Here is a 27,379-nt window from a genome sequence, read left to right on the forward strand (position 1 = left end):
TGTAGATTATACCGTCCTAGAGCTAGTTAAAGAAAACCATAGGGAAAAGGAAACTACTGCAGGAACTTTTTCAGGGAGGTAGGAATGATCAATTTTGAAAGTCGGAATTGGAGCTCTTCATCATACAGCTATTTCCCTTCCAGCCCATTACACAGCTGCTGAAAAGTGTATTGACAAAGAGGTCTGCAATAAATGCAGCTCACCGATCATGGATCAATTTGTCATGATATTTATAGTAAGAGGCTGGCACCCTGTCCAGGGTGTACCCCGCCTTGTGCCCTATGCTCCCTGGGACCCAGTAGCATAAGCCGTATATAAAATGGATGGATGGATTGATGGATTTATAGGAAGAGCGACTAATCACAATTCTTCCCCCATCCTCACCCCCTGTGGGATCTACCCTTGGTTTAAAAAACTTTGAGCAGCCTTTGCTTGCCATAGCCTAATGCTTGACCTGCATGGACTATCTATGAGCCCACTAGGCTGGGAGCAGAATACTGTATTTCTCTAGTACTGAACTTCTGAATACGATCTTCAATGCCAGCAATGTGTTGTTAGGTCCCTGGCCATGCCGCGAGTCTTTACTGTTGATCGTTATAGCAGCCTACAAAGTCAACATAGTCTTTCTTTACACAAGGACCAGGCAACTGGATTCCAAGAACATCTTGGTTCATGGTTGTGCACGCAATTTTTTAAAAGACAGTGCCACTGATTGGCACAGTCTATGGCAGTCCTCCAGAATAAACACCACATCTAGCATTACTAGTGTAACCAGTGGCATTTGATTGAAGTTTTGGTCTGACTTCTACAAGCAGCAAGTCATTATGCCTCAATATGAAATTCCTGTAATTCATACAGCTATTGAGGAACTAAAAAGGTTACATATAATTATAACCAAAACATGAAATTTTTAGCAAGGAATTCCTTTAATACAAATATTTCAGCATGGTCAGAACCCCCCCCCCCCCTCCAAAAAAAACAAAACAAAAAACAAACAAAGCTGTCTGAGGTACAGGTCTACATGTGTTCAATCATGAAATGACAGTAAGTGCTCATGTGCCACACCATGAAGGGGTAAGATATGAAATCAAATAAATTAAAATACAATTAAAAAAAAAAAAAAAAAACTGGAAGCACTAGAAACACATGGGTCTTGTTAGTAGTAGCAAACCTAGTATAGACAAGGCCTTTGACTAATTCAGAGAGAGCAAAATATTGCCATATTAAAATGGCAGTTGATTTATTTTTTATTTTTTTAAAAAGGCCTCAAGCTCTCTGATTTGCTTTGTCAAGGTTTGCAAAGGGCTGGGCATAAGGCAACCTGATTATGGCTCAGCAGTTTTTTTCTACATACACAGGATCACTCATCTTCAGAAAGTTCCCCCAGGTGCATTGCTACATTTTAGAATAATTTAGTCATGTCTGACAGAGCAATCAGCAGATACACAGGGCATGTGAAATCTTTGGGTTCAAATCAACAACTTTTGATTCTACAAAAGTGTTTACTATGATTTAAATAACACTGTAATAAAAAAAAACAAACAAAAAAAAACACCACAATAACATTGTAACGTTATTAAGGTACACTGTACTGTGTTTGTGGGGCCCATAGCTGGAGCAAGGCATGTATCTAACAGTGAAGTTAGGACTTAACATGTTCTATGATATAAAAGTTAGTTATAGAGAAAAAATATCTGTTGGTATTTTCCTCATATAGGGTAATGCTGAATCTCATGATTAGTATTATTTGGGGACTTGTTTGTACAACCTTATTTTTAGCAGTATATTTAGGTAATATCACCTAGGTCATAACTCAAACTGCTTTCTCCAAGCATCAGAGTCTAATGATTAATATGTGCTACTTATTTGTTTACATATTGTCTATAAGTATGTTCAGATAAACCTTAAAAAGAAAAAAGTGTTCATGAACAGAAGATTATTAAATCTGGCTTTTGTATAATGACACTGAAAGGATATGTCTTATTAGGTCCCAGTTTATCATTCTTGAATGAAAGAAATCCTTTAGTATATTTTCACTAAATCATACAACAATTATTAATCAGGCATCTCTCAATGGGGGAATTATTTGGGCATGTGCAGTTCTGGCTTGGAGATGAGACCTAACTGGGCATCTTCTGCAAAATGATTAAGACTTTAAGAATCACACAAACGTTATACACATTATAACTATACAGGTCAAATGTTATACAGTTGTTCAGGTCATACAGTTGATAACATGCTTGATTTGTATGATCACACACTACCAATTAAGATTAATGACCCTGATGCTGTAGGAAAACCAGACAAACTGCTCATGTAATGCAAGTCAAATGTACTTCCATCAAAGAAGATCAAAATCGATACAGGATTTTTTTTATCTTTTCACAGATAGAGCCGAGGAAGGCTGCGACGTTAAGTCATAATTCACCCAACAGCCTTGTAGGAGCTGAACTAAAGGGAGTAACTACTGGAGTTAAGTGACTCCAGTGAAGTTAAATTAAATTAAGTGAAATTAACTCGATTTGAAAGAAATTATGCCAGCATGGCTTAACTTGATAACATATTGTGGGATATACAGGAGAAAAATTATTTAGCATCCTAATTTAAATAACTTCTATACATTTTCAGGGAGCAGAATATGATGAATTAATGTTTGATACGTCACAGTTGTTGAGTTTTGTGATATGAAATTATATTTACTTACAATTTCATCTTCAACTTCTGTCCAGACCCCCACCTGGACCACCCTTTTTTTTTTTTTTTTTTTTTTTTTTTTTTAAAGAAGCCTCCATATGTTACAGTAATTTTTCCTTTGTAAGCTTTGTGATAAAACAGCTTTCTTTTTCGTATAAATAGATTTGCAAGCATCATTAGAACAAAAATAAAAAGAAATCTCTTAAATGAATTACAAAAGGACTACTGCCTCAGTTGGTGCTTTTTTTTTTTTTGCAAAAACAAAAATAATCTTTTTGAAATGTTTTGTCACTGTCGTCTGTAGAAAAAAGTAATCATACCAACAACTTGGCGTTATCTACAGCTGTACAACAGGCTTGCGAATGTGTCCATGGAAGGGGAAAAATATGCGCTTCAATTTACATAAAATTACACTTTACAGTTATTTGCTTAAGAACAATTATAATAAACAGTACAAAAGGAAATAGAAATGCAGCACTTTCTATTGGGAGTCTTCCAAGTTAGTTTTTTCTTCAATAGCCTGTTTCACAATCTCTGCCAATTTCAAGCGATCCACTTTATCAGAGAAAGCCCTACCTGAAAGCGCAAGAAAACACAAATGAAATGAATGCAAACATCAATGCCTACACTAACATAAAAAGTAGTCAGTCTTTGTCGTTGTAAATAATAATAATAATAATAATAATAATAATAATAATAAACACTTACCATCCCAGCTCAGTCCTTGCAGGCCATCACGGAGCAGCTTGCAGTCTCTGTTGAAACGCCAGGCTTCATACATCACCTCATTCAACTTCTCGTCCTCGTTTTCTCCTGTCAGTATCATAGCCAAATAAGCATACAGACAAGATAAGTGTGGCATTACCATATGCAATAATATATGCCATTATTTGAGTATGTGTGTGTGTTTAGCCAACTCACTTACCAGCCTGTGGCAGGATGCACTGTGCAATGACATCCCGCAGTTTTTCCAGAGCCACATTGGAGTCTTCTGCTCCATTTTCAGGGTCATTAATGAAGAAGCCATCATTAGGCTTTGTACTATAGTAATAAACAAACAAAAAAAAAAAAACACAACACACTGGACATATTTGCTGGGATGGTATTTTAATTCTCATGCTTTGGATAAAAATACCTGCCAAATGTACATGGCAACAACCATAATCCCTATAGTCCGGTCTATAATAATAATCCATCTGATTATGGATTGAGTTTTACTATGGACCGAGTACAAAATATCATAGTAAAAAAACACAACTCCTTTCATTTCCTCCAGTCACAAAGCCTGTGAATCAGTTTCTATGCCAACAGCTGAGACAGGCTGTTAGTTTAATAGCTTGTGCTAGTCAAAAGACAGTTATAGCTACAGTGGATATAATAAGTCTACAAACCCCTGTCAAAATTGCAGGGTGTTGTAATGTAAAAAAATTTTTTAAAAAATAAACCAAGTTAAATCATATCAGAACCTTTTTCAGTGACGATCAGAAATGTTTTAAGGGAGAAAAATAAACAGAACAAAAAACTACCAATACCCAGCTTGCATAAAAGTGTGTACACCCTTTTATAATGGGGAATGCGGCAGTGTTCAGAATCAACCAATCACAGTGGAACTCATGTTAAATACCTATTAGTATACACCTGCCTTCAAGTAAAGTACTGATTACCAGCAAATAAAGTATAGCTGTGCCTATAGGATTTTCCTCACATCTTCTTGATAATATCCAACTGGAAAAGCCATGGGCTGCAAAGAGCTTACAAAGCAGGTACAGGATCTCACTGTTTAAAAATATCAGTCAGCTACAGTAGCTCTTCTGTGGGATCAGACTAGACAAGCTAGCCTTTGCTCACCACGAGCATCAATGAGGCTTGTTGCCGGTTCACTGGTTGTCCTTCCACGGACCACTTTTGGTAGGTACTAACCATTGCATACTGGGAACACCCCACAAGACCTGCCATTTTGGAGACGCTCTGACCCAGTCGTCTAACCATCACAATTGGCCCTGGTCAAAGTCGCTCAGTTCCTTACGCTTGCCCATTGCTCCTGCTTCCAACACATCAACTTTAAGAACTGACAGTTCACTTGCTGCCTAAATATCTCACCCCTTGACAGGTGCCACTGTAAGGAGATAATCGATGTTATTCAGGTCACCTATCAGTGGTTTTCATATTATGGTTGATCAGTGTAGATTACAGTATGGAACACACACTGTTGAAGTACTCAAAAGACAGTTAAATGATAAATTCATAAATAATGTCTTGCTATACAGACAATGGCCTTCATTTCTCAATTGTTCAGTGAAGTTGTGAGTAAATGCTTCCCTGTAGGCCAAACCGAAACAAAAATGATCAGATTTACAAACGTTTCAGCAACACTGATTTTCTACATACTCAGGTGCATATGTCAGCAAATCACCAAGCATATACAGAGCATGGCTGATTTGCATCTTCATAAAGCTCACAGAGCTGAAAACGACAAAATGACGACTCATAAGTGCAGAGTGAGCGAAATTTTCCAGTAATGCATCTGAGCCAGTGTGCCGAGCTATCACAGGCACACACCAGCTCTTCCCCATTTCTTTTGTGATAATTAAATGGGTAGTCTTATTTGTCTTTATTTAGGGATTTCTTTTGGATTACTTTCTTTCAAGTCAACGGCCAAATTTTCATGAAATTCTTGCATGCAACTGAAATAAATAAGCTATGTTTGACGGCATAATTTGTATCTAAAATTGCAGTAACTCAAGACAATTTAAAGCCTTACACATTAGTTAATCTCATTAGACATACATTTCTGTAAAAAATAAAATAAAATCAGGAGGTCTTGTAGGATATGAACACTTTTTCCCGTTCTAACATTTCGAACATCCACATTCCTTGCATAAAGGTTACTGTGAATGATCCCCAATTAAAAACTTATCATATCCAGGTTGAAAAATGAGGAGACGTAATTATCAAGGCAAAACACCAATGCAGAGAAAGAAACCAACCCTAGCAGCTTTCTCTTCCTCAGAATGGGGTTGTTCACAGAGCTGAGAGGCTTGAGGCTGACGTTAAGGTCCTGTATTCTCATGTTGGCCAGTTGTTCTGCATGGGCTTGCTGGATCCCAGCAACCACTGCCTGCTCACACAAAACAAGAAGCAGACAGTTACTATTACGGAGTACTAATACAAAATTGAAAAGCCTTCCTTTTTTGTAGAACATATATTTTCTACTTTTTATAGAGTGAATTATTTATGCATCAATTAGACCTAACCTTGTCCATCATCATCTGAGCAGAAGGAAGCACATTGTCCAAGGCCTCAGTGCAATTAAGCCAGGGGTGTGCCAAGACCCCCTCGATGGTTAGCCTTTCTTCAGGCTTTACCTTCAGCAGCCTAACAGGATGGGGAGAAAAACAGACTGAACAGTTGAGTATTCTCACAGTCATAAGCTAAAACCAAAGAAGTCTTTCCATTGTGAAATACAACTATAAGACAGACAACAGCTTCACAAGTTTATTCCAACCAACCAAGCCCTGCAGTAAGACCGAAAATATTAAGACAGAATAAACTGTAATAGTCTATCAAATTAACTACTTTGGGGAATACAATCCAAAAGTGACCTGCTATTATCATATGTGGGATTGCACTTGATTCAAAAGTCGAAAATTACACTTGAGACTTTTAAAGGAAGCCTGTTTCAGTGCTCTTAATATCTCATAATTAATCATGAAGACTGTGACCTCAAAATATTTTCATCTGTGTCTAATTGTGCAAACAAAGCTGGATATTTTGTAACAGTTTCTGTTGAGCTTTATAGTTTGCATTCATTAGTGTCAGGTTTATGCCTGGTGCATGCAAATAAAAAAAATTAAAAAAATACAAAATCACCTATACTGACTGTTGTGATTGCTTTAATACATCTTTGTTTTATTTGTATATGTATCCATATCAGGAAATAATGCATGTTGACATTGAACCAATATTGTTTAGGTTTTGTTGCTGTGACATTTATGACACTGCTTTGACTGATCAAACTGATTTGTCCTTTTCTTTTTTTTTGACTTGTTCTGCACACTTTTTTGCAACTATATGTTTAAACTGTATTTCAAGTCATTGTTCAATTCCAACCAGACAAATTTGAAATAAAGGCAAAATAAATATGTATAGCATCACTAACTGAAACACACTGATGCTAATTTCATTGCGTTTGCCATGTGTGCGCACAAAGTGAATTATTTTCAGTGGATTAAATCAACTCCAAAGCTTTGGGGTTAACTGTTCAATATTTGGATTCAGTGACTCAGCTCTTTTTGGGGTCGACTTTGATGTGAACCGAAAGCAAGATCGCGACTTGATGGACAACATTTATTAAAAATATATATTGTGTATGCTAAGAAACACTACACTACTGCCCAACATTGTATAATGCACATGCTTCATGGCATAAATTGTGTTTAGAAGTGAGAAAACGTTTGTCTTCTAGACTAATCATTCACTTGAGGCCATGTTCAGTCATTTTCAACCCATCAAGGTGTCATACAAACGTCCAACTTGTTGGCCAAAGTAGCATGAGATGTTTTCTGAAGGGGCAAAAAGGATCAATAAATATGACCAGAAATGTGTGATGCATCTTGGTTCAACCGGTCCTTCCACATTCCCATAAAAAATTTCATATTACTCACATGAAAACACAAGTTATATCATGAGGTCAGCAGCATAGTATAATGTAAAGTATTTCCACACTTTACTGTATTCTCTGTAATGTGCTCAATCATTTTATCTAACACATTATTAGTCTATAAGTAAAGTGAGGTAGTATGCCACAGTCTGCTTCATAACACAGTCCCACTTATTATTTTATAAAAATAAAATTAATGTCTGACTATGTTTATCGTCAAATTTTATTGACTAGTTGTAACAGCTGTACCTCACACAGACAGTAACCTGAGCTCAGATAGTCTTAAAAAAGGTCTTTTATTTTGATGACTGTTTCTAGGTGAAACTCGATCTCCTACAACCATGAACCAGTAAATAAAAAAGTGTTCTGCACGTCAATGGCTGCCCTTTGGGGTGGACAACCTTCACATACCTTAAACTATGTTTGTATCCAATCAATAACCTATTTTTTCCTAAGAGAGGGTAGGAGGATGGCGTGTTATTTCCTGTGAAATCACAACTGAAAAAAAAAAAAATCTGAAAAACTAACTATAATTCTGATCTACTTACTGTAAGCACAGATTATTTTAGGGGCTTCAGTTATTTTGCTTCACAGATAAAATATGTGACTCTCCCATGAAGATGTGTGACACGGTGGCAATGATGGTAATGAACTCCTAGAAACTGCTCCACAGATGTTGCTAGCCAGCTAAATCAAGGGAAAGGCACTGAATGTTACCATAAGATAACTCAACCCCACATGAGACTGCTTTGAAATTGCCACCTTTAATACCTAAAATTTGAAATGTGGGACATACATTATACTGGCAGGCATACTTAGAGAAATGTATTTTAACATTTATAACGCCATGTTTAACTTTTAGTTTTAACACTACATTTCTCATATGGTATACCAAAACATCCCCAACACTGTTCCTCTGAGTGTGTGTGTGCACGCGTGCATATATCTAGCCAGATATGCTTTAAACAGAAGTGTCTGCTAAATGAATACATATAAATATAGTAAGCTAATTGTGTTTGATTTTATGCAATGCCTTTATAACAACCAATAGGTATTCACCTGTCAGTGCATTGTTTTTCATCAAATTCACACACACACACTATATATTATATATATATATATATATATATATATATTATATATATATATATATATATATAAAATATCAAAATTATTCAACCCCCATTGCAAATCGGGTTTATTGTCAAAAATTACAGACTTTCAGCTGTTTGCAATGAACAAATCAAACAAAAGCATTTGAAATAGTTCAACACAACGAATGCTTCAAGTGGTCTCCCCAAATTCAACTGAAAATGCAACTTATATGGGGTTCAAGTCAGGTGACTGTGATGGCCCTGTAGAATCTTCCAGGACTTCTTCTGCCACCAAGCCTTGGTGGAATTTGAGGTATGCTTGGGATCATTGTCCTGCTGGAAGGTCCAATGATGCCCAAGCTTCAGCTTTCTCACAGACAGCATGATGTTTTCTCCTAGGATTTCCTGATACTTCAATGAATCCATCTTACCTTCCACACACTGCAGGTTTCCAGTACCAGAGGATGCAGAGCAGCCCCAGAGCATCACCGAGCCACCACCATGCTTGACTATGGACAATGTGTTCTTTCTTCATTCTTCTTCCTCCAGACTTACCGCTGATCCATCGTGCCGAAAAGTTTCAGTTTTGTTTCATCGCTCCACAGAACAGAATCCCAAAACGTCTGTGGCTTATTTATATGATCATGAGCCGACTTTTCCTGTGCTTCTGGGTCAGTAGTGGTGTACATCTTGGGGTTCTGGCACGGAAACCTTCTGCGTTTAGTACGCGCCTTACTGTGCTCACTGAAACCTCAGTGCCTGTTGCCACCAAGTCTTGCTGCAGGTTTTTTTGCAGGGTTTTTCACAACCTGCCTTCTCAGAAATCTGGTTGCAGCTGTTGCTAGCTTCCTTTTTCTGCTTCGTCCAGGTATTCCATAAACTTTCTGCCCCTAGCCAGTTCAGGCATTTCATGTGTCCCAGCTCAAGCACACCTGGTGCTAATAATGAAGCCCTTGATTAGTTTCATCAGGTGTGCTTGAGACAACACCTGTTTTGCATATTTGTGCTGTTGTGAGGGATTCTATTCAGGGAGTTGAATAATTTTGAAACTGGAGAAATCATTTAAGTTGCATTTTCAGTTGAATTTGGGGAAAACACTTGAAGCATTCATTGTGTTGAACTATTTCAATTGCTTTCATTTGATTTGTTCATTGAAAACAGCTGAACATCAAAATTTTGAGAATAAACCTGATTTGCAATGGGCGTTGAATAATTTTGATTGTAACTGTGCATGCGTTATATACACATACATTATTTGATGTTTTACTTTGTGATTTAATTTTATTTTTGAAAATATACTCTCATTTCAAATCTGATGACTGCAACACACTCCAAAAAAGTTGGGACAGTTGACTGTTTACCACTGTGTAACACCACCTCAACCAATGTGTAACATGAGCCTCGACCCGTCCTTGCTCTTGAATGATTAGGCCTTTTTTTTGGAGGCTCCTTATACACTATGATTAGACGATTGCCTCACTTGTTTCACATCACCTTCTTATTTGAACTTGTCACATCGATATTAGTCCTAAATTGCCCCGTCCCAGCTTTTGTGGTATGTGTTGCATGCATCGATTTCAAAATAAATGTACATCTTCAAAATACTATGCAGTTGATTAGGTAAAACATTTACAAATACCTTGTCTTTATACGTTTTTTGTTTAAATACAAGTCAAAATACATTTACAAATTATCCTCTTTGTTTTTCCTGAGCATTTTCCATACTGTTCCAAGTTTTTTGGAATTGGGGTTATATCAGAATACACACACACACCCCCTCCAATATTGGTACCCTTGGTAAATATGAGCAAAGAAGGTTATTGTATAACCTTTTGATCTTTTGTTAAAAAAAAAAAAAAAAAAAAAAAAAAAAATCACAATACTAATATATTTAATAAGAATTTTTCACAGCCTTCTTTGCTCATATTTATCAAGGGTGTCAATGTTAGTGGAGGGCAGTGTAATTATATATAATTCTTTTCCTCACTCACTTGCGGACAATGTCCTTTGCCATTTCGGATATCTGGCTCCACTCATCTTCAGGAAAGTCAAAGCTGCCGGTCATGATCTTCTTGCGCATGTCTTTAGGGATGGTGCGGCTGTGGTGCTTGGAATAAAAGGGAGGATAACCGCACAGCATCACATAGATAATAACGCCCAAGGACCACAAGTCACAGCTCTGCAAACAAAAAAAGAATGAATGTCACATGGACAGAAAAAAAAAATCTGCAATATCATCACTTGGAACAGCAGGCAGTCCATTTCCTTGGTCATAAAATCACATTCATCTTCATTCTCTGCAATACAACTGGATCGGATTATTCGATTTGTCTCCCCCCACCCCCAAATTTAAAGTACCGGACACAGTTCACCATTTTTGATGGGGGGTGGGGGGGGGGGGTTAGCAAATATGCCCCACCCAAAAATAGTTTCTCTCTCAACTAGGTATTAGGCTAATTATTAGTTTGTTTATTGATTTAAATGCTCCACATCATACTCTCCTGGGGCCGCTCACCTTGTTATACGTGTATGGGGTGGGTGAGGTAGGTATTATTCCAGACTTCTCTTTCTGGTGGCGTCTTTGTGCCTCCAATACCTGAAAAATGTAAAAATCCACGATATCAAAACTAGCAAACAAGCAAATAGATGGGGGAATTAGAACGACAAAGGGCTTACCTGAGGTGCTACATAGTAAGGAGTGAATTGTGGGGTCATCAAATCACCTTGATCGATTTTAGCAAAACCAAAATCGCACAACTTTACAGGAGCATCCTGAAAGGTGGAGTTAATACAGTAGTAAATAAAGAATTCTATAAATTATACAACATTACTGCTGATCAATAAATAAATCGACTAAATAAAAAAACGAAAAAACCCACTCAGATATTTGTTGTCCATCTGGAAAATCTCTAGTAAATTCTAACAATAACCAACTTCAAAAAATGTTTTTACCAGTGAATTATCCTTGAACAGCAGGTTCTCTGGCTTTAGGTCTCGATGTGCAATGTTAAGTGAGTGACAATGTTCCAAAGCCTGGGCAATCTGTGGACATTAATTATATAGATGTCAGAGAATCAATCAAAACATGAACAAGTGCAAAATACTACATTATTGCAATGACTGTGCAAAGTGGTGGCAAACAAAGACGCTAGCCAAACTCGAATATCTTTTACGAGACATTATGCTGTATTATAGCACAGCGCTGTTGAATTCTCGATTCTGATTGGCTGACAGACGTTCTAAGGTGTGCAATTATTTTTCAGTAAATGCACAGCTAAAGTAGTTCCAGTTATGTCGTGACCGCATTACAGTTCCATATCACTTCACAAAGTTAACTGAAATAACGCACACAGAGCTAACAACAAACAAAATGACAGAATACCGAGACGTTCCAGAAATAAGTAAGTAATAATTGACGACGAGCCGTTGATTTATTTGAAAAATAATGGGCACCCGAGGTGGTAATGCGCCCACCAGGCGAAGCGGAGGCTTGAGCCATTGATATCCAGTTACTGAAGAGAGAGAGAGAGAGAGAGAGAGAGAGAGAGAGAGAGAGAGAGAGAGAGAGAGACACAGAGAGAGAGAGAGAGCAAGAAGAAAGAAAAAAAAAAAAAAAAAGCGAGCGCATGTGATCGCAGTAATGAGACAGAAAACCGGTGAACAAGTATCAATATTTATTGATTTATTCATTGTATTTTCTGCAGTAATAAAAAAAAAGGAAAAAACCGTGTGAACAAGTAGGCTTACTGATATTTATTTGTTCTATTTTTATATTATCAGCATGAAACGAAGAAAAAAAAATTGTGATCTCTCTCTCTCCCCAATAACTGCATATAAATGGCTTAAGCCTTTGTTACCAGCTCCAAAACGACATTTTGGAATTAGCAAGGGAGGCTTGAGATGGGATGCGTAATAAATTAGTCTCTCTCACACACACGCACACTTTAAGGACAAAAACCTGACAAATGTTTTGAAATAAAAACTTCTGACCAATGTCTTGAGGTGTGGTAACTGTGGGAGAAGCAAAATAATTAACTCCGGGCAGCTGAATGATTAGAAAACGTACACCCGAGGCGTAACAGCCACATTACCACCTCAAGGTGTGCATTATTTTCTAATAATTCAACGGCCCAGAGTCAATTATTCCTTAATTAATGCACTACACTAGCTAACTAGTTGGCCATACATTACTACATGGCATTTCATTTATTCAGCTATTACATTAGGTATGAGCCTAGTCTTTTCAGGTAACCAGTACATGGGACTGAGGAAGCATATTAGAGCCTTCACTTGCCCAGTAGGCTAGCTAATGAATTTGTCCACTCCTGAGGTCATAAAGCACACATACTGCATGTGAAGTTGCACCTGTTTAGTGACTTGGCTGGCCATCTTCTCTGTAAAGTGCCTGTGCTGGCTGATTCTGTGGAACAGCTCTCCTCCCTCCATCATCTCCATGACAATTAATAATCTTGCTCTTTAAAAAAAACAAAAAAAATAATCAAAACAGAAAAGACAGCATGGAGGACAAAATTAAATGAGGGGCCACATAAGCTAAGAAGAGACAGGCAGTATGGTGCGTGTCTTACCGTGGACTGGACTCATGGGGAAACTGAACACTGTTGGCATAAACCTCCAAGATGCGTACAATGTTGGGGTGTGCGGCGCACATCATATGAAGTCTTACCTAATAAAGAGAATGATAAATGTGAGGAGTGAAATGCTGGGGCTCGTGGAAGTGTGTCACTACAGTAGGAATGATGCTGTCAGAAAAAAACATCACATCACTACACCGGATCAACACTCACAAAACAACATCAGAAGCATGTGTACAGGTAGAATGTTTATGTGCAATAATCTACAGGGTGTCCCAAATGTCTCCATACATAAGGGAAATTAAACACCTTTTAGCAAAATGTCTTTTAGCAAAATTTTCATACTTAGTTTAGATTATTAAAAGTATTTGCAGATAGCCTTTAAGAACACCTTTGACAAAAGAAAACGTATTGAAATCCCAGCTCAGGAAGCTGTCGCAAGGTTGTGATGAACATGCCTAACACCAGATGTGTTAAACACGAGTTCATCATGAGCGGGAGAGACGACTGCGTGTGTGTTTACAAAGGAAATGGCAATCATGTAGGGTTTTGCTAAAAGGTGGTAATTCCCTTTATGTCTGGACACTTTTGTGAAACCCTGGAGTTTATTATGTGCAAAAGTATTTACTTTACTTTGCAATTTGTAAGTAGATTCATGTATATTCATTTATTAGGTTGTTATAATTGTGTCGCGATGCGGCTATGTCATTTTTAGTATCTTATTGTGAATTACACCAAACTAATTTATTATTCTACATAGATTTTTGAATGTTTAAAAAAATGTTCAGGTTATGCGTTGGAATTAGGGGTAGATATGACCAAAATATCCTATCACATTTCCCACAAGCATTTCTAAGATGCACAATATGCATCACAATACACAAGTTTGCTAACAAACTACCAGCAACACAGTAGTGTTGCATTAAAAAAAAACTGGTATAAATAATCTTTATCATTCATAAGAAAATGTATAGTTTTTATTATGTAATTACATGAAGTAAAAAATAATTATCACATCAGCTGCTTCCAGAGTGTAATTATTTTTAAAATATGAATAAAAGGATATTATATGCACATCATCTCAGAAAAGCATGACCTGTACCTACAAGTAGGGCTAAACACATATCATGGTACTTGAGGACATTTCTAGAATACACGATGCGCATCACGATATATAGTTAGCTAACAAACTCTCTGCAAAAAACAGTAGTACAATAAACAAACAAACAAACAAACAAAAAAACATTAAACTGATATTGACTATACTTTTTGTAATGCCTACAAAGACAATTAAGTAAAAAAAATAAAATAAAATAAAAAAAAAGTCCCTCAAATCAAAAGCATCCATTCATTACCATTTAATTCGTAATTGTTAAAAACATTACAAACACATCACCATACCAACGATATCTCAGAAAAGCTTATTGCGTAATAATTTATCACGATATCGATAGGGTTAAAAAATTAATCAAGGCTTTATTTTATTTTCAGTGAAGCAACTTAATACAGCCTTGTTGTGTCATGTTGTTGCAATGAGAAACAGCCTGAGGATGCTGTGGGATACGGTATTGTGATTGCACGCAAGGGGAGAAGGAGAATTAGTGGATAATAAAAAGATGGAGTTAAACACAGTCGCACGTTTACCATAAGCCTATAAAACTTTGAAAGAAATACCAGTAGACGGTAACCTAAAAAAATCGAAATGTTAAATAAAAATTTTTAAAAACGCAGCTGGGTGACATGCCTTTTTTCCCTACAAAGTCGAAATATGGCTTCATCCAAATTTATTGGTGCGCCTCTCTCGTTAAGCATAAACCCAAAATGTTCCCAGATCGCCGATGTAACGTTTCCCAACAAGATCCATCACAGCGGCAGAACCCGAAGAGAAATAGCAGAATTTGCCTGAATGGATTTTTCCATGCTCAAACAATCCCGCATCCAACTAACAGACAAGAGGTTACAGCTCATGGAAATCAAAAATCCAGTATCTCAAAATATTAGAATAAAGAATTTATAATACAGAAATGTCAACCTTCTGAAAAAGTATGGCTTTAATCCTTTTGCAGGACTTATTGCATCAATGCGGCATGGAGGCAATCAGCCTGTGGCACTGCTGATGTGTTATGGAAGCCCAGGTTGCTTTGATAGCGGCCTTCAGCTCATCTGTATTGTCGGGTCTGGTGTCTCTCATAGATTATCTATTGGGTTCGGGTCAGGCGAGTTGGCTGGCCAATCAAGCACAGTAATAATATGGTCAGGGAACCAGTTACTAGTAGTTTTGGCACTGTGGGCAGGTACCAAGTCCTGCTGGAAAAGGAAATCAGCGTCTCCATAGAGCTCGTCAGCAGATGGAAGCATGAAGTGCTCTAAAATCTCCTGGTAGACGCTGCATAGACTCTCGACTTGAGAAAACACAGTGGACCAACACCAGAAGATGACATGGCACCCCAAATCATCACTGATTGTGGAAATACACTGGACTTCAAGCAACTTGGATTCTGTTCCTCTCCACTCTTCCTCCAGACTCTGGGACCTTGAATTCCAAATGAAATGCAAATTTACTTTCATCGTCCCCACGATTGTGGCTGTGTGTACTGAACCAGACTGACAGATTAAAGCCTCAGGAAACCTTTGTAGGTGTTTTGAGTTAATTAGCTGATTAGAGCTCTTCTCAGGTCATTATTTCTGTATTATAAATTCTTTATTCTAATACTTTCAGATACTGGATGTTTGATTTCCATGAGCTGTAAACCGTAATCATCAAGATTACAACAAACAAAAAAAAAAGCTTGAAATGTTTCACTTTGTGTGTAATATATATTATATATGAAAGTTCCACTTTTTGAATTAAATTACAGAAATTTTTTTTTAACTTTTCCACGATATTGTAATTTTTTGAGATGTACCTGCATTGTCCAGCCCTACCTAGAAGTTAATGCCTACAACTCCAGCACTGTTCACAGTGAAAGTGATCTGATCTGTGACACCAACTGCTGTCTTTAAAAATGTGATTCAATGAATAAATTAAACTAAAAAAAAAAAATACAGAAAACCTTTGGCAGAAGTCAATAAATGTGTCCCTCAGTACCTCATTGCGTGCTTTAGGTCTGTCAATCAGGATCTTCAGGGCTAACCGTTCTTGTGTTGACTTCTTCACACACACCCTAATGGAAAAAAGTTGTCAATGTCACTGTCCTTGGCAAGAGTCCCACTTCTGACAACATTCTGCTGGCTTTAAAACTCTAAGATCAATAAACAAGGCACTCCAAATCTCACACCAAAGTGCAGCACTTGTACAACATGTGTCATTTTAAAATGCTCTACTTATTTACTGTTCCCTCCACTAATATTGGCACCCTTGGTAAATATCAGCAAAGAAGGCTGTGAAAATTTGTCTTTATCGTTTAACCTTTTGATCTTTTGTTTAAAAACTTCACAAAAATTCTCTGCTCTCTACTCTGGATATCAAACAATTGCAAACAACTCAGGTTTATCAACAATAAAATAAATCTTTGTTTAATGTGTGTGTGCACGCAACAATTATTGGCACCTCTAGGAATTCATATAAGAAAAATATATTTGAAGTATATTCCCATTGATATTTCACATTTTTAGTACACCTGCATGCCTAGGAACAGGAAATTGTTAAACCATTACTTTCTGTTCCACAGGGGTATAAATATGAGGGAACACATAGGCCAAATTCTCTTAGCCATTCATAACAATGGGTAAGACCAAGGAATATAGCTGTGATGTGCAGCAAAAGGTTGTTGAGCTTCACAAAATGGGAAGTGGCTATAAGAAAATAGCATAAGCATTGAAAATGCCCATTTCCACCATCAGGGCAATAATTACGTCAACTGGAACTCAACCTAGAAAGGACGTGTGTCTATATTGTCTCAACGCACTGTGAAGAGGATGGTTCGAGTAGCCAAAAAATCTCCAAGGATCACAGCTGGAGAATTGCAGAAGTTAGTTGCATCTTGGGATCAGAAAGTCTCCAAAACTACAATCTGAAGTCACCTACATCATCCCAAGTTGAAAAAAGTCTCTACTCTCATCCAAAAACGAACTCAAGTGTCTTCAGTTTGCCAGACACTACTGGAACTTCAAATGGGATCGGGTTCTATGGTCAGATGAAACCAAAATAGAGCTTTTTGGCAATAAACACCAGAGGTGGTTTTGGTGCACACAGACATGTAGCCATATGGAAAAGTACCTCTGCCAGAAAGCTTAAAATGGGCCATGGTTGGATCTTCCAGCAGGACAACGATCCAAAACATACATCAAAATCAACACAAAAATGGTTTACTGATCACAAAATCAAGGTCCTGCCATGGCCATCCCAGTCCCCTGACTTGAAACCCATAGAAAACCTGTTGGGTGAACTGAAGAGGAGAGTCCACCAGCGTGGACCGTAAAATTTGAAGGATCTGGAGAGATTCTGTATGGAGGAATGATCTCGGATAACTTGGCATGCGTTCTCCAATCTCATCAGGCGTTATAGGAGAAGATTCAGTGATGTTATCTTGGCAAAGGGAGGTAGCACAAAGTATTGAATAAAAGGGTGCCAATAATTGTTGCACACCTATATTTAACAGTAAGTTTTTTGTTTTTTTTTAATAAATCTGTGTTTTGTTTGCAACAGTTTGATATACATGAGAACAGAGTATTTTTGTGAATTTTTGTAACAAAAGTTCAAAAAGGTTAAATAGACAATTTTTCACAGCCTATTTTGCTCATATTTGCCAAGGGTGCCAATATTAGTGGAGGGCACTTTACATACACTAACATTTAATTCTGATCAATAAAAATGTCTAAACATTAAACCTGCATGACCACAGAAGCAAAACAAGCACACAGCTTTAGTTTCATTTTGTCTAATTTAGAAGGCTACACCAATGCTAAAGAATAGGACAACTGATTTAATACACCAGCAACTACTGAAACTGATCAATTCATTAGATTAAAATAGGCTCGGTCATTTTATTGATAATATTTTATTTATAAGTACCTTTGAAGGTACCAAAGAACACTGTACAGATAGATCACAGCACATAAAATGCAGGCAATAATAGTAATTTTATTTAAAAAAAAAAAAAAAAATGGAGGGCACAATAAGATAAATGGATATGGAGTTTGTTAGGCAGGTTGGAAAAGCAAGGTGGAAAAGATGGATTTTTAGTTTTTGTTAAAAGGTTTTTAATTGTGAGGTAAAATGAGGGAGAGAGGTAGTCCCTGTGATGCCCAGGACTCTGTACATGAGGGGGGAAAATGTGGAGCACCAACATCCAACTGATCAGGACAAGGAGGAGTCTATATTTACTGGTCATTCACGCTGCCTGTTAATTTAAAAACACACTCCCACTGTTGCTTAAAATGCAACAACTAAATATAACATTGTTTTGGCAGGGGGAGGGACGCAGCAGGCTCCGGCTTTAGCAAGAGAAAGCTCTGAACATGAAAAGTCAAGACTTTTCGCCACTTTAGGCAACAAACGTTTTACTGCGCCACCTGATGTGTGCACTTATATAATGCCATTTTGCTGCAGTGTATTTCTCCCACAGAATGAATGGACAGCCAAAAACAACCTATTGAAGGACACAAACCTGAGAAAAAACACTCATTTAACTGCTAAGGGCTGATTTATACTTCTACATATGCAGGGTGAAATATTCGTATCGCATGTAACGTGTGCGTGTCCTGGAGGAGGCGCTGTCACATGAACCACACCAGAATTTGCAAAATTACACAGCAAAGAAAAGCTGAAAAACAACGCCGGTTCTGTGTTTCACTTTAGGAAAAATAAATAAAAGATAGCCTAGACATACAGTGGGGGAAATAAGTATGGGACGCATCAACATTTCTTTCAGTAAATATATTTCCAGTGAGGTTATTCACATGAAATTTTCACCAGACATTGGTATTAACTCCACACACATAAAGAAATCCAAACATTAAAGTTCAAAAATTTTTTGAACAAGTTATGTGTAATAAAGTGGAATGACACAGGACAAAAGTATTGAACACACTAACTGAAATTTATTTAATACTTAATGGAGAAGCCTTTTTATTTGTAATGACAGCTTCAAGATGCTTCCTGTATGAAGAAATTAATGGGCTGCAGTATTCAGGTGTGATTTTGGCCCATTCTTCTAAACATATTGTCTTTAAATCTTGTTCAGTTGGATTCAAGTCGGGTGATTGACTGGGCCATTCTAACACCTCGTTTTTTTTTTGTTTTTTGTTTTTTTTGAGTTTCCCCTTTGCTGTGTTTTGGATCGTTGTCCTGCTGGAAGGTCCACACACGTCTCATCTTCATCATCCTGGTGGATAGCAGTAGATTCTTCTCAAGAATCTCCCGGTAAAGGGCTCCATTCATCTTTCCTTCAATTATATGAAGTCTGCCAGTACCATGTGATGAAAAACAGCCCAACACCATGATGTGTTTTAAGGGTGATGTGCAGTGCTATTTCTTCTCCAAACATGGTGTGTAGTCTGACAGCCAAAAAGTTCAATTTTGCTCTCGTGTGACCAGACTACACTCTCTCAGTATTTCATAGGCTTGTCCAAATGAGTTGTAGCAAACTTTAAACGAGCTTCAACATGCCTTTTCTTTAGTAATTGAATCTTGCGGGGTGAGCGTGAGCAGTGGAGTGCATTGCCTATTGTTTTCTCTGTGACGATGGTACCTGCTGCCTCCAAGTGTTTCTGGAGCTCTTTCCGAGTGGTCCTTCGCTCTTGGGCTACTCTTCTGACTCCCTGGTCAGAAATCTTGTGAGGAGCTCCTGTGCGTGGCCGGTTGATGATGGAGGGATGTTGCTTCAACTTGCGGGTAATGGCCCCAATGGTGCTTACTGGAAGATTCAGAAGTTTTGAAACACGTCTGTATCCGATTCCATCAATATGTTTTGCACTGAAAACAGTGAGAAGTGTTTAAACTCCTCTGGAATAGTGTTAAAACGAGATGTAATTAGTGCTTTATTCCATAATTTTATCAATCACAGAATGAGGACGCATTACATCTTATTTTTGAGTTGCTGTGGTTTACATCACCTTCACTGTGTATTTACTAGGAATCAGAAGAAAGAGAACGTAAAGTGTGTGATCCTGCAGGATTAAACTGGCCTGTGTAACTGTATAAACTACAGCCGTTATAAAGCCTCACACTTGATATAATATATTTATATCAACACAATATCATGATTGTAGTTTCCCATAAATAAATCCATTAGCGCAGTGGTCACCAACCCTCTTCCTTAAGAACAACCTTCGTGCAGGTTTCATCTCCAACCAAAGTCACTGAGGAGATCTGTCTGAGAAACTAACAGCGTGGATTTGTACAGTTTTTTTTTTTCATCCATTTCTGTCATGAGCTGTTTTAAGGCTTTTAACAGACTGCACCTTCAGAAAGCGGTTTCAAAACACGCGCTCAAGAGAAGCGACAAGAGAAAATTTTATTGTTTACAGTTCAGATGTATTTTGACCAATATTACTCTGGGTTCGTTTAAATCATATACTGTTTCCGAATATGCAATTACACAACTTCCAGCCAACCAATCAGTGCTCGCCCTGACATACAGCACTGAAGATACGCACAATGCGTAGTTAGCGCACGGGAGGACTGAACGTGCAACGTTTACCCATGATCCCTCTCGCTGCAACACAACGCAAATACATGTTAATGCAGGAGTATAAATTGGCCCTAATGCAGTGTGCCTTCACCTTAAACACACGAACCAGAACTGAATAGTGTGTTTTATCAGTTTCGTAGCAGCCAGAACAAATGTGAAATACATTTTTTCCAAAATAGGAACACACACAGGAGGCCAAAAAGGAGGATTTGGTTTATTCCCTTTTGCAACAAGGTGTACATGTGACGCCAGCAGAGCTAAGCAACTCGGCTATCAGAGGAAGGGTTAGACTTTGTGCAGTTATTTATTTTATTTTTTTGAGAGCACCAACACAATTTGCTATATAGAGTCACTGAGCAGTCAATCCTCTAAACGAGAACTTGTGTACTTGCTTGTTTTCTCTGTGGAGTACTCGAGCTGTCAAAGTAAAGTGAAATCAGTCATAGCAGAAAAAGAGAGTGAGGGCGCTCGTCTTAGCAGCTGGGATATTTGCTTGTTTCTAACTTACTTCAGGCTGCAAACTGCCCGAGATCCCATTTTTGGCTTCACATTTCCTATAGAGATTTCACATTTCACAGGAAGGAACAGTTCTGTTTACTGTCCTACAAGCCATTACTGACTATAAATTATTGTCCATCACTAAAATCATAGTATCTCTAAGAACTACTCTACTATAGTGCACATAATTATTTAGGTTGGATTCACCATTTGTTCTACGCTAATAAGAGTCGCTCTGAATTATAAGGCTGTTGAAACACTTGATGTGGCACTATATCCACTAGAGGGTGGGTCAGAGCTAAGACGTCCTTGACCAACAGTATTCCATATTGACTTAGCAACATTTTAATACGTGATGATCCTTCCATCCATCCATTTTCTGTACCACTTATCCTACACAGGGTTGCGGGGAGCCTGGAGCCTATCCCAAGGCACAAGGCGGGAGGCACCTTGGACGTGTGCCAACCCATCGCAGGGCACAATCAGACACACACCCATTCACACACTACAGACAATTTAGAGATGCCAATCAGCTTACAAAGCATGTCTTTGGCAAACGTGCTAACCACTAGATGAACTAAATGATGCAGGACAAAAATGAGATTACACAATCTTACCTTACAGGTCCACTGATTCCAGCACCGAGCTTCTGGGTCCAGTTTATACTGTACTCTTCCAAGATGGAGCTCTCCTATGGGCATGATATTAACGTTAATACAGCAGATCAGTATTTAATAATAAGTAGTAGTGATTTACACAATATTGCTATTTCAAATACACACACAAAAACATTTTATCCAATGGAGTCTTGAGCAACTGGCAGAAATGTATGCTTAAAAGCAATTTGTAAAGCCCTTCGGAAGTCTTTAGCGAACATGTGTTGTAAGGAATAACAACGGGCTGTGCTTTTGTAGGACAGACAGTGTGACACGTTACCACCCTGAATAAGTGCATTATTCTCCTTAAACCACAGCAACTGGCCAACAATGACATTTTTTATTATTATTATTATTATTATTATTATACATTTTTATTTATTAAATAACAATGTTCTCTTAATTCATTTATTATTAACCTCATATTATATGGATCGTCTACCATACGAGTGAACGAGTTCTTACCATAGGAGCAATAACTTATTAGATCAAGTGCATTAATACACAGACCCCTCCAAATGTATTGGAACGGCAAGGCCAATTCTATCTTTTCGCTATACATTGAACACATCTGGATTTGAGATCAAAAGATTAATATGAGACACTAGATCAGCATTCCAGCTTCCCTCATATTTACACCTAGATGTGTTCAACAACTTGGAACATGCCACCATTTTTTCAAGTGATCAGAAATATTGGAATACGTGACTGATAGGTGTTTCGAAAACGAAAGAATGAAAATCAAAAGAAGCTAATAAATGGTGTTTAGTCCTGCATTGCGAGTGTGCTGTCCAGCCCACTTTCTCACCCTGGTGAGGTAATGATCTGTGACAGGGTGAAGATGATAGCCGGTGACTGTATCTGCTTAGACTACACTGATGCAGAGAAAACCAGAAAACTAGTGTACAGATTCACAATGATACAGTAATGTAGTACTGAATGAAAATAAAACAGCATCGGTCATTTGGATAAGCGACTTAGGCACTGTAGATTTCTATTTCCACAGGAAGTTGACAGAAACCCACATAACATAGATTCGAGCCACTCATTACACACACAAGTTTGTGTTGACCGATATAATAGTTATTCTAATTAGCTTTTTTAAATACATTAGGATACCTCCATGAAGTCAGCTTCCCATAAAATAAATAGAACAATTACACACACACACACACACACACAGTACTGTGCAAAAGTTTGTCAAAAAAGTTTTTTTTTTTTTTAGTACAAACTTTGTTATAGATTTTTATTTGATGACTTCTACATTATCGAGTCAGTACAAAAACATTTTATATTTCCAAACATTAGTTTTCTAGCACAAAATTAAAATGTTACATAAAAATGTCAGTAAAGACAGCAGCATATTACATAGACACTTTTCAGACAAAAAACACAATGAAGGCTGCTGGGTTTCGCTGCAAAAATAAGAGGAGACAGCGACAATCAAAGTCTCCAGAAGAACCGTGTCTGGTTCTGCAAGATGCTCAATAAAACTTACAACTCATTTCCTTATAAAACTGAGCAAATTGCACCAGAGACTACTATTTTTCATCTTTTCAGTCACACCAAATTTACTACTGTTTATTGCTCTTTATGGTATTTTTTCAAAATGTAGAAACATTTAATTTCATTATTTTTGAAGGCATCTACGCTCTACAGCATTTCTTGGCATGTGCCTAAAACTTTTGCACAGTACTGTATGTGCTGATTTTGTTTGGTTTGAAGACATAAAGTTACATATTCATGAAAGTCATTATCATATCAGGCATTAGGGCTGGGAGATACGACTATATCATCAACATTGTGAGCAGTTATGTCACGATACACTTAGTCTTTTTCTCCTTTTCAATATTGTTGAAGGTTAAATAGTTCTGTTTATTTTTGTATTTCAAAAATGTTAAATAAAAGTATCATTGAACAGTTGTGTGTGTTTTTTTACTAGGAAATTGTTAGCATCACAGTCACTATGTCATAGTGTATTGTAGAAATGCTTAGAGAGTTGTGATATTTTTCCCCCGTATTGCTCACCCCAGTCAGTAAACATTTATGCAGCACAAATCAGAACAAAAGAACGCAGTAATTCGGATAGATTTTGGTCTGCTGCTGATCTTAATGGGGTTCGAGGCGATGTAAGATCACGCTCAGCCATAGACATACACTGAAATGCACAAGGACAAAACATCACATGGCATGCTGTTAAAGGATAATAATCAGTGAGGGGCTGGTGCGATGCGGCTTGACATGATGAGTTACTGCTACTGGAATTTGTTACCACCCCAAAGTTTGTTAGCACCTCGGATCATTTTTACAATAACAGCACATCAGGGTGTGTTTTATTCCTCTTATACCACAGCAATTTGCCAACACTGTCCTGTCCTTTTTATATTTCTAAATAAAAAGCACACTGGAGAGTACCCAAGGACTCACCGCACCTTCAAAAAAGTCCAAAATGAGGTGTGTAGACTGAAGGAATCCAAGGGACAAACATGTACAAAGAGGAGCCTGTGCACTCCAAGTAAGAAAAAAAAAAAAACACTTCATGCATAAAAAAAAAGCCACTGCTTTACTTGAGAACAAAATGGCAAAGGTTTTGGTCATGTGTGACAGTCCTCAATGCCTAATCACAGTGCTGGGTGTGGGTTACATGGGTCACATGATAAAGTCACATGACAACAAAACCAAAGGATGGGTGTTACACCCCTTAAGGTAAAACGCAAAATAAAGTGAGATATGCTAACCACCTAATCCCCAAAGTGCTCAACGACATCAAACTGACATACTAAACCAAACAAAACCAGGACATAAACACCGAATCACAAGATGCAAACCAAATAAACAACACAGACAATATAAGAATAGAGAATTCTCATAGACGTACATCTTATTAGGAAAATAGAAAAACTGTAGAGCAACATTGTCCACATTTCAGAATGTACCTAGACTCGAAACATTTATATAGAACATGTCGGAACATGTTAGTCCCTTAAATAAAAAGCATTGCATTTGATTTTATCCATTTATAGTTACATTTAATGTTGTGAAACGTTAGCTAGTTCCTGTAATCGCTTTCACAATAACAGCTATGAACTGTCAATTCATACTATCCTTCCTTTCTTTTTCTCTCTTGAAGCTATTAAGAAAACAAATGTAGCTTGTCACATAACTGAGAAACCCCAGAGTCCTCTATCCTGAAGACATTCCCCACAGTAGAAAACCAGCTTCACCTCAAAGCATGGACTCAAGTCTTATTTTATAAACGTTAAATAAAAATGTCTTCTTACATAAAACTTTTATACTTGTTCAGTGTTACATAACCACTTCTTGTTAGGCTTATGTGAGCATCCATAACACTGACTTCCTTGGAATTTACTGTTAGTATAGAAATGATCAAGTATTAGAACAAGTCATTTAATATATAACCCGTCTCTGGCCCAGTAGTCATCACAACTGTCAGAGCTGCTGTTATAGAAAATTAATGAATTAATTGGGTGTGAAATTACAACAGTGCTGTGGTATTATGCAATTATTCTATTCTGAAAAACTAAAGCCGCACGCACCAACAGTTTTACTGCACAACTGAGCGCAAACTCCTGTTCAGCTTCTTTTAAATGTTAGTCCAGTGAGGTTATTAAGGTGCCTTGCATGCGTTTCCTGTGCAGCTGAACTGCAAGACAGCATCTAAAATGACATTTGTCCTGCCAGAACCTCTAAACTTAAACTTAAACACTTTACTGCTGCGGTGTGGTCCTGATCTGATTCGGACTACGGCAGTGGGTTCAGTTTCCCATGACCACCATCGAGTTACAAAAACATCAACTACTGTATTACAAAGTGTGCTTTAGGAACTGGAGAAGCGTATACACGGATTTGTGCACTCTGACGCTTTTGAGAAACAGGAGGACGGCCTTTATTCGAGTGGCATGTGCCAAAGCTTGGATCAGGAGTTGTTAACGGAGCCGCGTTTGGCTCAAACCACAAGTGAAATTCAGGTCAAACCGCTCCAAGGACCGTGTATGAATCATTTCATCATAAACAGTGAATGATTTACATTATCTACACGATCTGGGACTTAAGACGGGTTGGACCTTAATCAGGGGAGAGAAAACAAACTGCAGTTAGACAGGAAATAAACTGCTACAAGTTTACCCATGTTTGTAGTTGAATCTCAGCATACAGAATTGATTGATTTTTGGTTTTAAAGGAAAAAAAAAAAAAAGTTTTATCTGCATCATCCCCCCCCATTATATATATATATATATATATATATATATATATATATATATATATATATATATATATATATAAATAATAACCACCAATCACTAGCAGTATTTATGTGGTGTACGGTATTGTATTGGTGTTGTTTTGTTTTCTTACTACATGGTATTACATTATGCTGTGTTTTTGTATTCGTGCACCAAAAGAAATTCCTTGTACATCTCTTTGTACTTGGCGAATGAAAGTTTATGTCCCTGATGTTTTGACTCTCTGCAGCTGAAATGACTTCATTAGTGGATAAAAATATCAAGCCACAAAAGAACAAAAGGCTAATATTATGATTACTAAGGACAAATCACTTCAGCTCCTAATCAGAGGACAAAGTCTTCAGTTAATCCTGTAAGTGCTGACCTTAATAAACTTGTCTGCATTGTTGTCTTCAGACATGGTGCTCATGTCCCGCTGCGTCTCCACACTCGGTGTAGGCTGATTAGGGAGTCTGTGTGTCCGGCCTCGGATGATCGACTCTGTACCCTTTTCCCGAAATGCAACGGTGACTTTCCATTAAATTTGGGCTTGTCGAGCTCTAACCCACAGGCTTAACTGGGACAACGTGCTGCTCGACGCTATTTTAGCCCTGCAGCTCGTCTCAAAGTTGACAGCGTGCCGTCAGTAAATCCCGAGCAGGAGAACCGCCCGAGCTCCAACAGCCGAGAGGAGAGCAGGAGGAGGAGGAAGCGGAGCCACTTTTGGGTGGCAGGAAAACAAAGCCGTGTATTTATAGCAGCTCGGTTTGGTAATGAGCGGTGAGTGAATGCCGTGAGAAGTTTTACCTCTTCTACAGTGCGGCTGTCTCTAGCCCAGCTCAAAGTGCTGCTCGGGGTCCGTTGATTAACGGAGAACCGGCGCTCAGCCGCAGGTTAGCTCCCCACTTACCTGTCCGTTTAGCTTGCTAGCACGAAGCGCTACAGCGGATTGCAGCCACACACACAAAAAAAGCAACGTCAACTGCTTATAGCCTTCAATCCATCCAGGTGTAAACGAATCATTTAAGAACCGGGCGTCAGGACAATCTGAGTGCAGTCCGCTAAGAGTTCAGGACTTATTTGGTGTGTTGCTATGTTTCGGCTAGCAGCAGCAGCCTCAAACCTCTGTTAACGATTCTCCCAGGAAACGGGCAGCAGATGAGCAGTGCGGTGAGCGGCTGTCCCTGATAACGCCGGCGAGCATCACATCAACGACTTTCATCGCACTTTCACATTTAATCCATAGATAGTTCAGTAATGTCGGTAAGAATTATATATAGTTTACCTATTCGCCATATCACGCACAT

At 37.9% G+C, this 27,379-nt stretch overlaps 1 protein-coding gene across 2 annotated transcripts; it reads right to left on the reverse strand.

Annotated features, from left to right (window-relative positions):
* Positions 1-14: 14 nt before the first annotated feature.
* mapkapk5 (MAPK activated protein kinase 5) lies at positions 15-27,379 on the reverse strand. 2 transcript variants are annotated; one of them, XM_053610294.1, is made up of 15 exons: positions 26,880-27,379; positions 26,458-26,792; positions 21,790-21,863; positions 16,129-16,204; positions 13,035-13,132; positions 12,814-12,922; positions 11,401-11,490; positions 11,125-11,220; positions 10,964-11,044; positions 10,440-10,627; positions 5,949-6,069; positions 5,682-5,812; positions 3,620-3,735; positions 3,403-3,507; positions 15-3,270 (listed from the first exon to the last, which is right to left on the reverse strand). In XM_053610294.1, the coding sequence occupies exons 2-15, from the start codon at positions 26,500-26,502 to the stop codon at positions 3,176-3,178; spliced, it is 1,425 nt and encodes a 474-aa protein (XP_053466269.1). In that variant the 5' UTR covers positions 26,503-26,792; positions 26,880-27,379; the 3' UTR covers positions 15-3,175. The 2 variants fall into 2 exon arrangements, with proteins under 2 accessions (XP_053466269.1, XP_053466268.1); XM_053610293.1 differs by having other exon boundaries at positions 26,458-27,379.

This window comes from Ictalurus furcatus, chromosome 22 (assembly GCF_023375685.1).
Source record: "Ictalurus furcatus strain D&B chromosome 22, Billie_1.0, whole genome shotgun sequence".
Taxonomy (NCBI): Eukaryota; Metazoa; Chordata; class Actinopteri; order Siluriformes; family Ictaluridae; genus Ictalurus; species Ictalurus furcatus.